The sequence below is a fragment of the Rattus norvegicus genome, chromosome 8, assembly GCF_036323735.1.
Source record: "Rattus norvegicus strain BN/NHsdMcwi chromosome 8, GRCr8, whole genome shotgun sequence".
NCBI lineage: Eukaryota > Metazoa > Chordata > Mammalia > Rodentia > Muridae > Rattus > Rattus norvegicus.
The window spans coordinates 127480652-127493354 of NC_086026.1; the positions used below are offsets into that span (position 1 = coordinate 127480652).

At 48.7% G+C, this 12703-nt stretch overlaps 1 protein-coding gene across 4 annotated transcripts in view; it reads left to right on the forward strand.

Moving 5' to 3' along the window:
- The window catches only part of Itga9 (integrin subunit alpha 9), a 308053-nt gene extending 295408 nt beyond the window's left edge, over positions 1-12645 (forward strand). For all 4 annotated transcript variants that reach the window (NM_001420002.1, XM_039082700.2, XM_039082701.2 and 1 more), the window contains 1 exon segment: positions 8827-12645. In NM_001420002.1, the coding sequence (NP_001406931.1) occupies positions 8827-8925 (99 nt within the window). In that variant the 3' untranslated portion in view covers positions 8926-12645.
- The last annotated feature ends 58 nt before the right edge of the window (positions 12646-12703 follow it).

A 12703-nucleotide genomic window follows, 5' to 3' on the forward strand; every position in this document is an offset into this window, starting at 1 on the left:
AGTCCAGAGGTGACTACAGCTGAGGACAGTGTTAGTTGTGACTTCCGTCTGGAGGGGGATGAGGAAGCTTAGGTACTGTGGATTTTTAGATGGGCACTCACTAAGAGACATGCAGAGCCTGACCCAAAGGTAAGGAGGCACACACTTACCCATGGACAATTTGCTAGTTCAGTTACACCCAGTAATAGACCCAGTGTCTGTTCAGATGTAGTGGGAATCATGGGTTCAGTTCCTGTCTGTGCACATTCACACACCATGGCAACTTTCAGGAGCCAGTCAGTCAGGCTTGGTGAGCATCTTCACCACTGAATCAACTCTCCAGCGTCATTATTCTTGTCTCATGTGCATTGGTGTTTTGCTTTCTGTGTGAGGGGTTTGGATCTCCTGGATCTGGAGTTACAGACAGTTGTGATCTGCCATGTCGGTGCTGGGAACTAAACCCAGGTCCTCTGGAAGGACGGTCAGTGCTCTAACCACTGAGCAATCTCCCCAGCCCTTCACCCTCATTTTTTTGAAACATGGTTTCTCTTTGGCCTGGGGCAGACAGAGGAGGCTAAAATGGCTGGCCAGGGAGGAGTCTGCCTGTCTCTGCCTACCCAGCAGGGGTTGTGAAACAGGGCCAGCCTGCCTGGTGTCTTTTCACATGGGTTCAGAACTTGGCTCTTCATGATCACCAACCGAATCATCCCCTGAGGATTCAACTCAATCTGGAAACCTCTATGTATGACAAATACACTTTAGCATATATAGTCTAGAGCCCCAGGGGAACTGTGTCTTTTACTACTCTACCAGTGGTACTTTACTTGAAAGAGGGTCTGGAGATTGAAGGAAAGGCATGACACGTATCACATGGAAATATGTCCGCCTTCCACACCCACACATGTCAGATGTCCCTTGTGCTATCTGGCGGCCTGCTACTCCCTGGCAGCAATCCTGTAAACCTCTCCCTGAGTTGTTTGGAGTCCATTTCCAGCCACATCATAATGACAGTGCATACTCTGTAGTCTGCAGTCCCCCCAGCCCTAGAACCAATATTGTCCCTGGCTGAACACAACTTGTACTGAACATAAACTTGCCAGTGTGATTGACCTTAAAAGACGGAAAGTTGAACAGATCCTTCACTGTGTCCTTAGAACGAGACCCTGGGAGCAGAGGCATGGAGGGATGTCGCCCCCATTGTAAGCTGCCCTCCCGAAAGGCCACCCCGACTCACAGCATGTCTAGCGTTCGTTTCCCTGTTCGCCAACAGCAGATATTTCCTCTGTTTTGAAGCCTCCAATTCGCCATTTGTTTACCCTACATGGCCAGATAGACTCTTAACTCTCCTCCTTGTCCAGCTCCTTCCTGCTGAGAGGGCCTCTGGCCTGTGGGTGAACAAGGCTCAGTGTTTGGAGTCTGAAAAGGCCAGTGGTGGGTGGGGAATCTGCCTTCCTGGGGGCTTTTGGACTGAGAAGAAAGCACTCTTGCTCCAGCCTCATGAACCCAGACAAAGCAGGGAGTGCCATGGCTACTCCCATTCTGCTCCCTCAGCTGGCTGGCCGGCCACATGACGTCCTAATGGCCACCCCAGGAACATCATATTACCTGTCCTCTCCTGCTTCTTAATGCCTGCCACCACTGGTGTAGCTTTGCTTAGAGAGTGTGGTGACAGACCATGATAAGAGCCCCACACAGGCTACAGGTCACGGCCTCTTTTCTACGGAAGGGAACTGAAGGGCAACCTTGTATGCACCACACAGTAGGCCCATTATTCTCCTTTGAAGGGCAAGAGAGAGGCTATGCGTGCTTCTTCCCTGCTTTAAAATACTGTTGCATAGAACTTGCTGTTACCACCCTGGCTACGGGTCTAATGCCAGGCAGTGAGAGTCCAGGGTGACCTCGAGCGTGGGGGATCATGTATCCCTGAGCCTTGTTGGTACCTGGATCAGAGTGAATGCAGGCAGACGCATGCTGCTCTCTGATGCCTCGAAGACTCTCCACAGCCTTCTCATGGTCCCCACAACCTGCCGGGGAGTTACATGGAGGCTCTTGTTTGAGATGAGGCAGAGGAGTCGGGTGACTCCATGTTATAAGGACCCTTGTTATAAGGACTTTCACTTTTCTCTAAATCCATGATGGCACATCATGCCTACCTTCTCGAATCCTGTCAGCTGATAGACCTCAGGGTTCCTGCCACCGAGGAGTGGTATTTTCGTATTAGAATGAACCACGGGTCACCTTCAGATACCTCTGCAGCGGTCCCAACTGGTTCTAGCTGGCCTTCTCCTGAGGGTCTCCAGCCTTCAACTTTGCCAACTGGTTTCCTTTATGTGCTAACTTGTCAGCCTTTGTGTAAAGCTTCCTACACTGCCTCTCTACCCTGCCCCCCTGCCTCAAGGGGCAACTAAGCCGCTATTTCAGTGCGACACACCCATTTGCTCTGAGCTCTCAGAAGGTGAGGCACACAGGCACGCTCATGTATTCACTTGGACACACATAGGCACATGTATACACCCAGGCACACACCTATGCATATATATGCACTCAGGCATGCACGCACACACATACACACACACACACACACACACACACACACACACACGACTACGCATTAGACTAATTAATTTTAAAGATAAAAGTACGACTGCTGAGATGTCTCAGCCAGCAAAGGTGCTTCCTGCCAAACCTGACAACCTAAGTGTGATCCCGGAGCCTACAGGGTGCAAGAAGAGACCTGACTTCCACGAGTTGTCCTCTGATCTCCACATGCACGCTGTGGCATGCACACGTGCACACGTGAGAACACAAAAATTAATTATAATCTTTAAAAAAATTCTGAGTACAGTCTTCGCATGACAAGGTTGTCCACTGTCAGGAATGGCCATAAAGCAGTCCCGCTCTTACACAAAGAGGGATGAGAGATCATGAGAAAAAACATCTTGGTTAAGGGCTGACTATGTATCGAGTGGAGAGGAGGTTAGACAATGCAGTTTTGAAATGATGGATTATTTTTAAAGACCCACATTCCCTAGAATATTGGGCTGCAGACATTTTGTCAACTCTGATCCCTACCTAAAAATAATGCATTATGGGTATCGGGTAGCAAGTTAATATCACACTGATGGCACAGCGCAGAGAATCCAGCTGAAATCTGGCTTAAGTCCAGTCCGACATCTGGCTTGCCTGACCTCACCAGTTCAGGCTTATTACCATACTCCATATGTAATCTCCTCCACTCCCCTCCAGGGAAGCTCCGGCTGGCATCTGCCACCCAGCTGGCCAGGAAACACATAATGGATAGATGGCCAGAGGTCAGGTCCTCTTCCTGTATGGAAACTTCTATTTCCTTCTATTATTTTTTTTAAATCTTGTAAAATATTTATTTTGTGGGGAGTTGAGGGAGGGCGTGTTGGTCTGAGGACAACTTGCAAGAATGGGTCCCCTCCTTCTACTGTTGGGTCCTAGCGACTGAACTCAGGCCGTCAGGCACCCACTGAAACATCCAGGAGACCTCTTGAGTTCCCATTCAGAGTGACTCTGCATGTTGTTGCCTGTGGTTGGTCATCTGTGTCTTATATACATGAGCCAAAAGTGGTTGTCCCAAGACTGTGCACTGGTGTGACACTGGAAGTTCAGTGGAAAGCTGGCTTGACTGGGGCTTCCTAGTACTACACAGGCCTGTGGATCTACCCGCTTCACACTCACGAGTGGCCGATGTCTCTATTCGAAAGGTAGCATTGGGTCCCTGCTAGGTGTTACGCTCCTGGTAACTGGGCAGAGGCAAACAACAGACCTCATACTGTCTTGAAACCCTGTGAGAAAGGTACTTTAGTGGCAGAGAGGAGCAAATACGATTTGGCCTGGTTCGCTGGCCCCTGACCCTTGTGGCATGTATCCTGTAGGGTTCCCATCTTTCTGAAATTCTAGCCCCTCTGGGCCTCACAAATGCCTTCTCCATGATGCTAAGCCCCAGTCCTTGCCCTTGGACTCAGCCCACCCAGCCTCCCCCGCTACCCCTGCCATTACTGCTCCCCCGAACCTTCCTAAAGGACCTGCTTATGGCCCAGACTCTCACGCTTGGCGGCAAAAGGACCTGGCTCCTACACAAAATCCACAGCTAGGCCCCAAGCTAAGCAGAGCGCTGAAATGGATCCCAGTCAACCTTCTCAGAGCTGCGCTGTCCATGGACACTGGAGCCGTAATTTAAACTTGATGTGCGAGGATTACGGTAGCCTGCCAAACCGCTGTGCAGGAGGAAGACTTTGAAACGTGAAACTCTTTCAAGGCAGAAAATCCAAAAGCATTCCCTCTCGCTTGCGCCAGCTCCTGGCTGGGCTGGAAGACACCCCAGCCTGGTGCCTCTTCCTAGAGGCCTGTTTATGGGAAGGTCGAATCGTTCAGAGACACAAGAGCATGGGGCTAGCATATCTGAGAAACAACTTCAGCTCAGTACACCAGCCTGAGAGATGAAAGAGAGAGAGACAGAGACAGAGAGACAGAGAGACACACACACAGAGAATGACAGAGAGAGAGAGACAGAGAGAGAGAGAGAGGTACAGACAGACAGACTTGGGCATTTGCCTTTTAGGAGAAAAATGCTTCTCTGCCTCCCTCTCCCCCTTTCCCCAGACCACTCTTTCTGTTTGCAGTTTGCCAGGCACACAGGCCACCCCTTCAGTGAAGGAGCTCATCCCCTGCCCTCAACCAAGGACCCTCCAGCATGTCATTGTTTCCCCAGGAGGACCCAGTCCCAACTGGCCAAGTGACATAGAAGCAGGGTACAGAAAGAGTTTGGTTGCCCCTCCCCCCTGAAAAGAGCTACTTGGAGGCCTCCATCATCTGCTATTCCAAGAGCCTGGTATTCTCACACTTTCTTAGAGAGCACGGTTTTTATTGGAGGACGTCCCTTGTAACTCAACAACAAAAATATTTAGCAATGGACTTCTGCAAAGTGGCACAGAATATGTGTGAGGCTTGGCAACTGCTCCAGAGGCCACTGGGGTCACCAACTTGCCTCCAAACCAGACTTCTCAAAAGACTGTGTAGACGTGTACACACACAGACCCGTACCCCCACCCCATTAAAAACCATGTGCCCCAAACGTGCTGTGGGTCTGGTTTATATTTGGAAATAAATATTGGTCTGATACTGGGTCCTCAACATCTCGAGATGGAGACATGCTACATAAACAGTCGAAGAACTGAGAGGCCCATAAACACAAGGTCCAGTGCTAGTCCAAGGAAGAATGTGCCCAAGGTCCTTGGAATGACTGCCCAAGAAACACCCCAAATGCCATTGCACAGATAGGCACCCCCAAGAGACTAGATGCCCTGGCATGATCTGCTGTGCTTATCACCCTGAAGTGGACTGGACCACAGGACTGAGTACCTCACCCAGCTTCGTTGATTCACCCAGCACCCACCTAACCAAGGCACTCAGGGAGAATCTGCTACTCTGCCGGTTTTCTGGCAGGCTTGGAGACACATCGTGTTAGTCTACGGGGAGCTGCTCTTTGCGACTCTGCTTCTCCAGGCCTCCAGCTGAACAAACCTTGAAAGGAGGCGTGCCTCTCCTTCAAACAGGATAACTATAAACAAAACATCTGACCCCTCCTTGGAAGATTCCAGAAAGGACTCAGGAAAAATAACTGGCTCCACTGGTTTGGAAGTGTGGGGTCGCTATGGGTACAGGGTATGCCTCTTGTTAATCATTTCTCAGAAGGCTCAGGGTGGGCTGAGTGGACCGCCCAAGACTTTTCAGAATTTTTCCCCCAAATCCCCAAATAGTGCTAACAAAAGCGAGTGTGCATGCCCAAGGGAGGCCTGCAAGGGAGAAAAGCACATCAAGTCCTGCAAGTTCTCCTAATTTTCTCTGCTTGACAGTGTATCCATCCTTTAACCTGAAATAGAAAGTGTGTATCGGCCTTTGAAGTTTGCTAAGATTAACACTGAAGCACAAATGTTACCATATGAGTCGCTGGCTGAGTTCTTTAGCCTGATCACAGTAGACACTTCTCATTGGATATATGTATCAAAACATCATGTTTAATGCCTTAGACTTAGTCTTAAATCTGCCCCCATCCCCATGCCTCAAGCAAGAGGAAAAGTCTTTGGTGCTTACAGCTAGGGATTGAATCTAGGACCTGACTCATGCCAAAAGCAACAGGCCAGCCCAGAAGCAATCTTTAAAAGTAAAACGTATCATGCTACTAATGTGTCAGCTGTTAAGAATAGGGTCATTTTGTTTTTACTTTGTGTTGACTGTGTATATCTCCCTTCAATATTTGGGTTCTCAGCCAAGCTGGTGAGTCTCTCTGAGCCTGAGGCCAGCCTGGTCTACATAGTAAATACTAGGCCAGCCAGAGTTATACAGTGACATACTCTCAAAATATATGTATGTGTGTATATGTATGCATATATATACACACATATACATGTACACATACATTTGCACATACATGTTGTATACACATACATACACTCACACACATGTGTGATTCTCAGAGTTTACCTGAAGGCTCTGATTACAACCCTTGTGATATGCCATGGTAGGCTGTCTACCAGCCAGTTTGTATAATCTGTAAAGATGACCGAAGGAAGAAAGGAGGTGGGGCTTCTGCTCACATAAATAGATGAAGTCCTGACTCCTCCTTCAGACATTTAACTCTGAAGTCCTTTAAATGCCCAGGCGTCTGGGGCTGAAATCCTGGCCATAGGAGCAGATAGGAACAGCCAAGCAGCATTCATGGCACATGACAGGTTGAAGGGTCTTGCTGCCCCTCCCTAAGAATAGGTAAAGAGCTTTGATTGAGGTAGGTGTCTCGGTCATGGGACCTACTTGCTAGATGGTCAGGAAGGGTGACATTGAACCCTAGTTGGCACAAGGTATCATACAGTGTGGTGGCCATAAAAACTAATATTCATACTAATATCCATTCATCCATTCATTCTTTGTGTGTGCATACGTGTGTGTGTGGGGGGGGGGGGTACTGGGAACAGAAGCCATGGCCCTGTGCACACTAGACAGGTACTACATGACTAAATCATTCCCAAATCCTCTTCCCTTTTGTCCTCCATACCTTTCACTTCATCTGCCTGAAAAATCCGGGTTTGTTAAAATAAGACCCTCTACTGCCATCTGTTGGGAAGAGGTCCTTGTAAGCCTCTCTATGACATCTGGGAAGCCCCATTCCAGGTGCACTTGCCTCGCCTGCACTGCCACACTCAGCCCTCCCTGCACATAATCACCCATAGGTTGACTGTCAGGATCAGAACTCTTAGAGCCTGGGGTTCTGGAGATGATAGTGGAGTTTGAAGGCTGTCTGTGTGCAGCTGGGTTGATTCTTTGAGAGGAGAGAACTTGCTCTGGTGTCTGCAGGAGGGGACAGCACCTTGACTTTGTTGGTGGCAAGGATGGACATGTGAGTATAGTCATTGCATTAGCCACTCCAAGTCCTTTCAGCAAGCCTTTTGGCCTGTGACATTCACATGCACACATGTGGGCAAAACACTTCATGAACAGGCCAAGCGCAGCCTCAGGGCTGGGGTAGAGAAGTCTTCTGAGTACTGCACTGGAGAAAACTGCCAGCCTACATCAGGATACAGAGCCAGCCCTGGGGTAGTCCATGCTGTTGACTCCAGCATAGATATACCACAAATGCCACAGAGAGGAGAGAAAGTTCTAGATGAGAAGGAGGAAAGGGATCCTGTGGATACTTTGAAAAGTTTATTATGGGAGAGCAGTATTTGTCAAATGGGTCCTCTGTGGCTGCTGTCTCTCAGGACATTAGTAAGTTTGTATAAGAATTGGGGACATCGTTTAGTTGGTAAAATGCTTGCCACACGGTGCCGGGGCAGGGGATTTAGCTCAGTGGTAGAGCGCTTGCCTAGGAACCGCAAGGCCCCGGGTTCAGTCCCCAGCTCCGGAAAAAAAGAACAAAAAAAAAAAAAAAAAAAAAGCACCTCTGCCCATCCCAACACCTACATAAAGCCAGGCTATGCTCGCCACCCTAGTGCTGCGGGGGCAGGTGCTGTGAGATCCCTGGAGCTTGGAACTTTCTGGCCAGCCTGACCTACTTGGCGTGGCTCAGGACACTGAGAAACTCATTTCAGAATCCAAGCAGACAGCTCCTGAGGAACAGCACCTGGTTCTGACCTCCACACACAAATACATACATACACATACACACATATGCACATATACACAAATACAAGCATATGAATGCATACACACAAGCACACAGATATATACACAAACATACACAATATATACATAAACACATGCATACCTGTACACATATGTGCACATACACGTTATTACATACACAAATAAGCACACATGTATACGTATATACATAAACAAGTACACACATAAACATAGGCACCTGCACACATGCAAACATATAAACACATATGCACATATGTAAACATATAATACACACATAAACACATATACACTTACAGGAGGGAAAACAGCAAATCAGCTTAAAAAATGGTGGCTCCTCCCATGGCTGGTCAGATCCTTTGCTGTACTACAGTCTATCTAGAAGAATGCAGCTTTTTCAGACTTGATTGACTGTGACATGTTTATCTTTTCCACTGCCCCAAGTACCTTTGAGTAACCCCCAGTAAGTGAGGTTTTCCGGCACCTGGGGCTGTGGTAACGCCATCCCAGCTGCTCATGCGATGAACAGCTTGCTGGGAGACAGAGACCTCAGGAAGTCAGGGTGGCAACCTGAGACGTTCTGGCATCCCCAACCCTAAGAAGGCCTAGCTCCTGCCTCTCCATGGCTCAGGCTGCCTTGGTATCCAAATCCAGCCCTAACGTAGAGCCTCTTCTGTCTTTCAGATGGGCTTCTTCCGTAGAAGGTACAAAGAAATCATCGAAGCTGAGAAAAACCGGAAAGAGAATGAAGAGGCTTGGGACTGGGTCCAGAAGAACCAGTGACCCCACCGCACCAGTCATGTGATGTCCCTCGTGTCCCCATCACCAGCCTGAGGTCCTTGATCTTTGTATCTTCCATATTTGGAAGAAAGAAATCTTCTCCAGATTTTTCGGAGGCCCCACTGATGCTGTTCTCTTCCTCATCCTGTCAAGCCCGGTGCCGACCTGAGATGGCCACCTCCAGCCAGGTCACATGACCGGGGCCACCGCCACTCCCCTTTACGAGATGAACTCAGACAGAACAAAGCAATATTTATGGATACAACATTGTGTGGTCAACCCTCAGGGGAAAACTGTTAACCTAAAGTATTTTTTATAAATGTAAGCCTTTTATATTGACCATGTCTTTATATTTGTATCAATGTTTTATTATTTCTATTAAATAGTTCTATAACTCACTCAAGCACTGAAATCTTGGAGATACATATACCTGCATACAAATTTTAAAGAGAAGAACTTATTCAACTCTGGAACTTGTTGTTGGGGAAGGAAGAAAAAAAAACTTGCAGATAAAACAAACTGAAGAAACCTCGTGAAATGAATCCACCAAGCTGGACGCACTGAAAAAGCACCAAGGGTATGGCAGGGTCACCTAAGACATTTATTCCCTGTTGTGACCACCTGGAGTCAAGTTCGGAGAGCTTGAAGCATCGGTGTTTTTTCTTACGGACCTCTCACTGGGAGACTCAGCAGGAACTGGGATGGAGCACCAGGTTTCCTCCTAGCAGATGCTCCATGCCATCCTGACTCATGTGACAGGCACTGAACCCTCCTCTGGAGTCAGCAAGTGCTGGATGGACAACTGGTCAACCTCAGAATAGCATCTCATCCCAGACACCATTCGCCAGGGTTCAGAGTCCAGGACTGAAGCTGTGTTCTCTCAGCAAAGATCTGTGTCTCTGTGTGTAAGCTGTCACCTTGTGGTGTAGTGTTAGCACAAGGCTCTCCATTTCTTTTGTCACTCTTGCTGTCCCCAACTGGTGGTGCTGCAGACACCTTCCCAGAAAGAGTCACCCCACATGGCTTGTGTTTATGTCTTAGGTGGAACTTTCAGGAGGCAAACCCTGAAATAGGACTTGGATGCAAATAACTTATTGAGGAAGTCTTCCCAGAAGGTAACAATGAGGAAGTTGAGAATATAAGACAGGAGAGTATGGGAGCCAGGTGACAGTGTAGTGTCCCTTCAGGAGACAACCCAGGAGGTGGCTTCAGACCAAGTAGATCTAGTGGGCAAGTCGGGCTCAGGAACCTGGACTTTTGTAATCCCAACCTGCAGGGGATTGAAACTTGGTGCCCTTAGTTCTTGCTGACAAGATGACTCCGTCATCCAGAGGAGAGCTTTTGGGGGCACCCTCAAGAAAGGAGACCCAGGGTGTTGGGGATTTAGCTCAGTGGTAGAGCGCTTGCCTAGGAAGCACAAGGCCCTGGGTTCAGTCCCCAGCTCCGAAAAAAAATTAACAAAAAAAAAAAAAAGAAAGAAAAGAAAAGAAAGGAGACCCAGAGGTCATACCAAGAACTCTGAGCCAAGAGCTTTGGTGCCCCTTCCCCCACACAAGTGCACGCTTTGTATAACCAAAAAGGCCATGATTCTAAGCTGATCCTAGAAGTCAAATGTTGCATCTGACCCTGGAATGGAGATGGTAGTCACTACAGGGAAGGGCAGCCCAGGAAACCAGTGCACACCCAGCTCTTGAGTTTTATCAAAAGAAATAAGGAAAGAAATCTTCCCAGCCATGTACATCCTAGTCTGTGGGTCAGGCCCTGTGCTGGATGCTGGTGGATCCCCCTGAGAGCACAGTCACCTCATGCCCCAGGGTGGTAAGCCCTCCCACAATAGGCATGGGGTGTGGGTTCTTCATGAACCCCATTTGCAGCTGTTCGATGATGATTGTGAACCGCATCATGGTTTCCTTTAATAAATCACTTGAGAGTCTTGGGTGGTGAGACCGCTACAGAACCATCTGCAAGTTTAGTCAAAGACATCTGTCCCTGCTGGCATACTTCCTGCACAGGGTGTGGCTGCATCAGTGGAGAAGGGTGACTCACGTACACAGCTCAGCAGAGCCGCACCTGAGAAGTCACGGAAGGCAAGAAAGGTAGACTAAACTCTGGAATCTGGCCACTTGGGCCTGATCTCAGATGGTGAGACCTCATGAATAGTCATGGGCTCAGAAGGTCACCATAACCTCAGGAGGCAGGTTTTAAGAAGACTACATGGTGGCTCGGGAAGCAAATCCTAACAGGCACGGTAGGGGAGAGGAGGCAAAGGCCTTTCTGACAATGTTGAGAGCTAGGGCTGTGGCTGCCTGGCACAGAGGCGGGGGAAGAGGGTGGGGGTCATGGAATTCTCTCAACTGGGTTGCAGGTGGGTTAATGTGCCTACGTTACCTCTTTCTAGAACGTTCTTTTAAAAAGCCCCCTGTGGGTAGCCCATTCTTGTGCCTCTGAGTTCATCCTGCAGACATTCTCTGGGGCGCTACCATTTGTCTATGTACAGGTTTTAGTTGTGTCTTCTGTGGTTTTAACCAGCTCAAGAAGGTCTAGAGCACCCCCAAAGTGAGCCCAGCCACAAAGAGGCTATGAAACTTAGACACACAAGAACACTAGCAGGAGGGACCCATAGGCACACCCTCTGTCTTGTCACTGTGGTCTCAGGCAATGCTTTGGGAAAGCACCTCAGGGCTCAGAGGTTTGACAGGTTGCATGAAGTCATCCGTCCAAGTCCCCCCTCCATCCATTCTTTTGCACCCCCACCACTGACACCCCACCCCACCCTCACGCACTACTAAAGCCAAAGGCAAGGGAATCATTAAATAAACAGCGTACTGTTGGGACGTCCCAGTGACCAGTGACCCCTGTTGCGTGCTACCTGTTGAGCCCCAGTGTGGTAGGTGTGGAAACGTTATTCACATTTATTTAAGGATGAGACAACTTTATACCCAATTACCTGGGAAACAGAAACCTAGGAAAGGAGAGCCCAACGTCAACTTCCTGAAACTTAGAGGCTACTACGAAGCACTGTCATTTGATGGGAGGAGCTCCGGGACAGAGCGCTTGCCCGACACACGGGAAGCACCGGGTTCGTTCCCTAGAATCCCCCCTCCCCGATATCACTTGGGGGAGCCATCCCTTGAGTAAACAAAAGGCAGGAAGTGGATATTCTCATTATTATTCCACGATTCCTAGAGAACACAGAACTTTAATAGATGTGGGTTCCGGTTGTGGAGTATATGTTCTATGATAATGACGGAAGGGAGGCTGCAGAGCCCCTGGGGCCGAGTGAGCCTTCTAGAATGCCTTCTGAGTTTTCAGCACGTGGGGAGCGGTGAGTAGATCACCCTGACAGCAGTGAGGCGATGTGGTGCTCTCTACGGCTGATCTGCATCTCGATCTGTTATGGCGTTTGGTCTGGTTTGCTTTGTGTGATCCCAATGTGCACAGTGTGATGGGCGGTGTGGGTTTAAGATTTATGAGTGGTTTGTTGCATGGCAGGCATCTCTGCTCTCTGCATGTCTGCAGCTTTACACACACACACACACACACACACACACACACACACACAGCCCGAGAGGATCAGAGTGGGAGGGCCGCCCTTCCTCACTGTGTCTTGTGCACATGTCTCTCTCTGCGGTCACTTCTGAATCACTTGCACTGTTTAGGAGATGCCAGGTTTACAGAAATAAGTGTTTAGAATAAAATAAACAAAAATGGCTTCAAATGATACCATAATGTCCGACTGTGATTTCTTTGCTGCTGTGAACTTCGTGAGGATCTGAAGAGG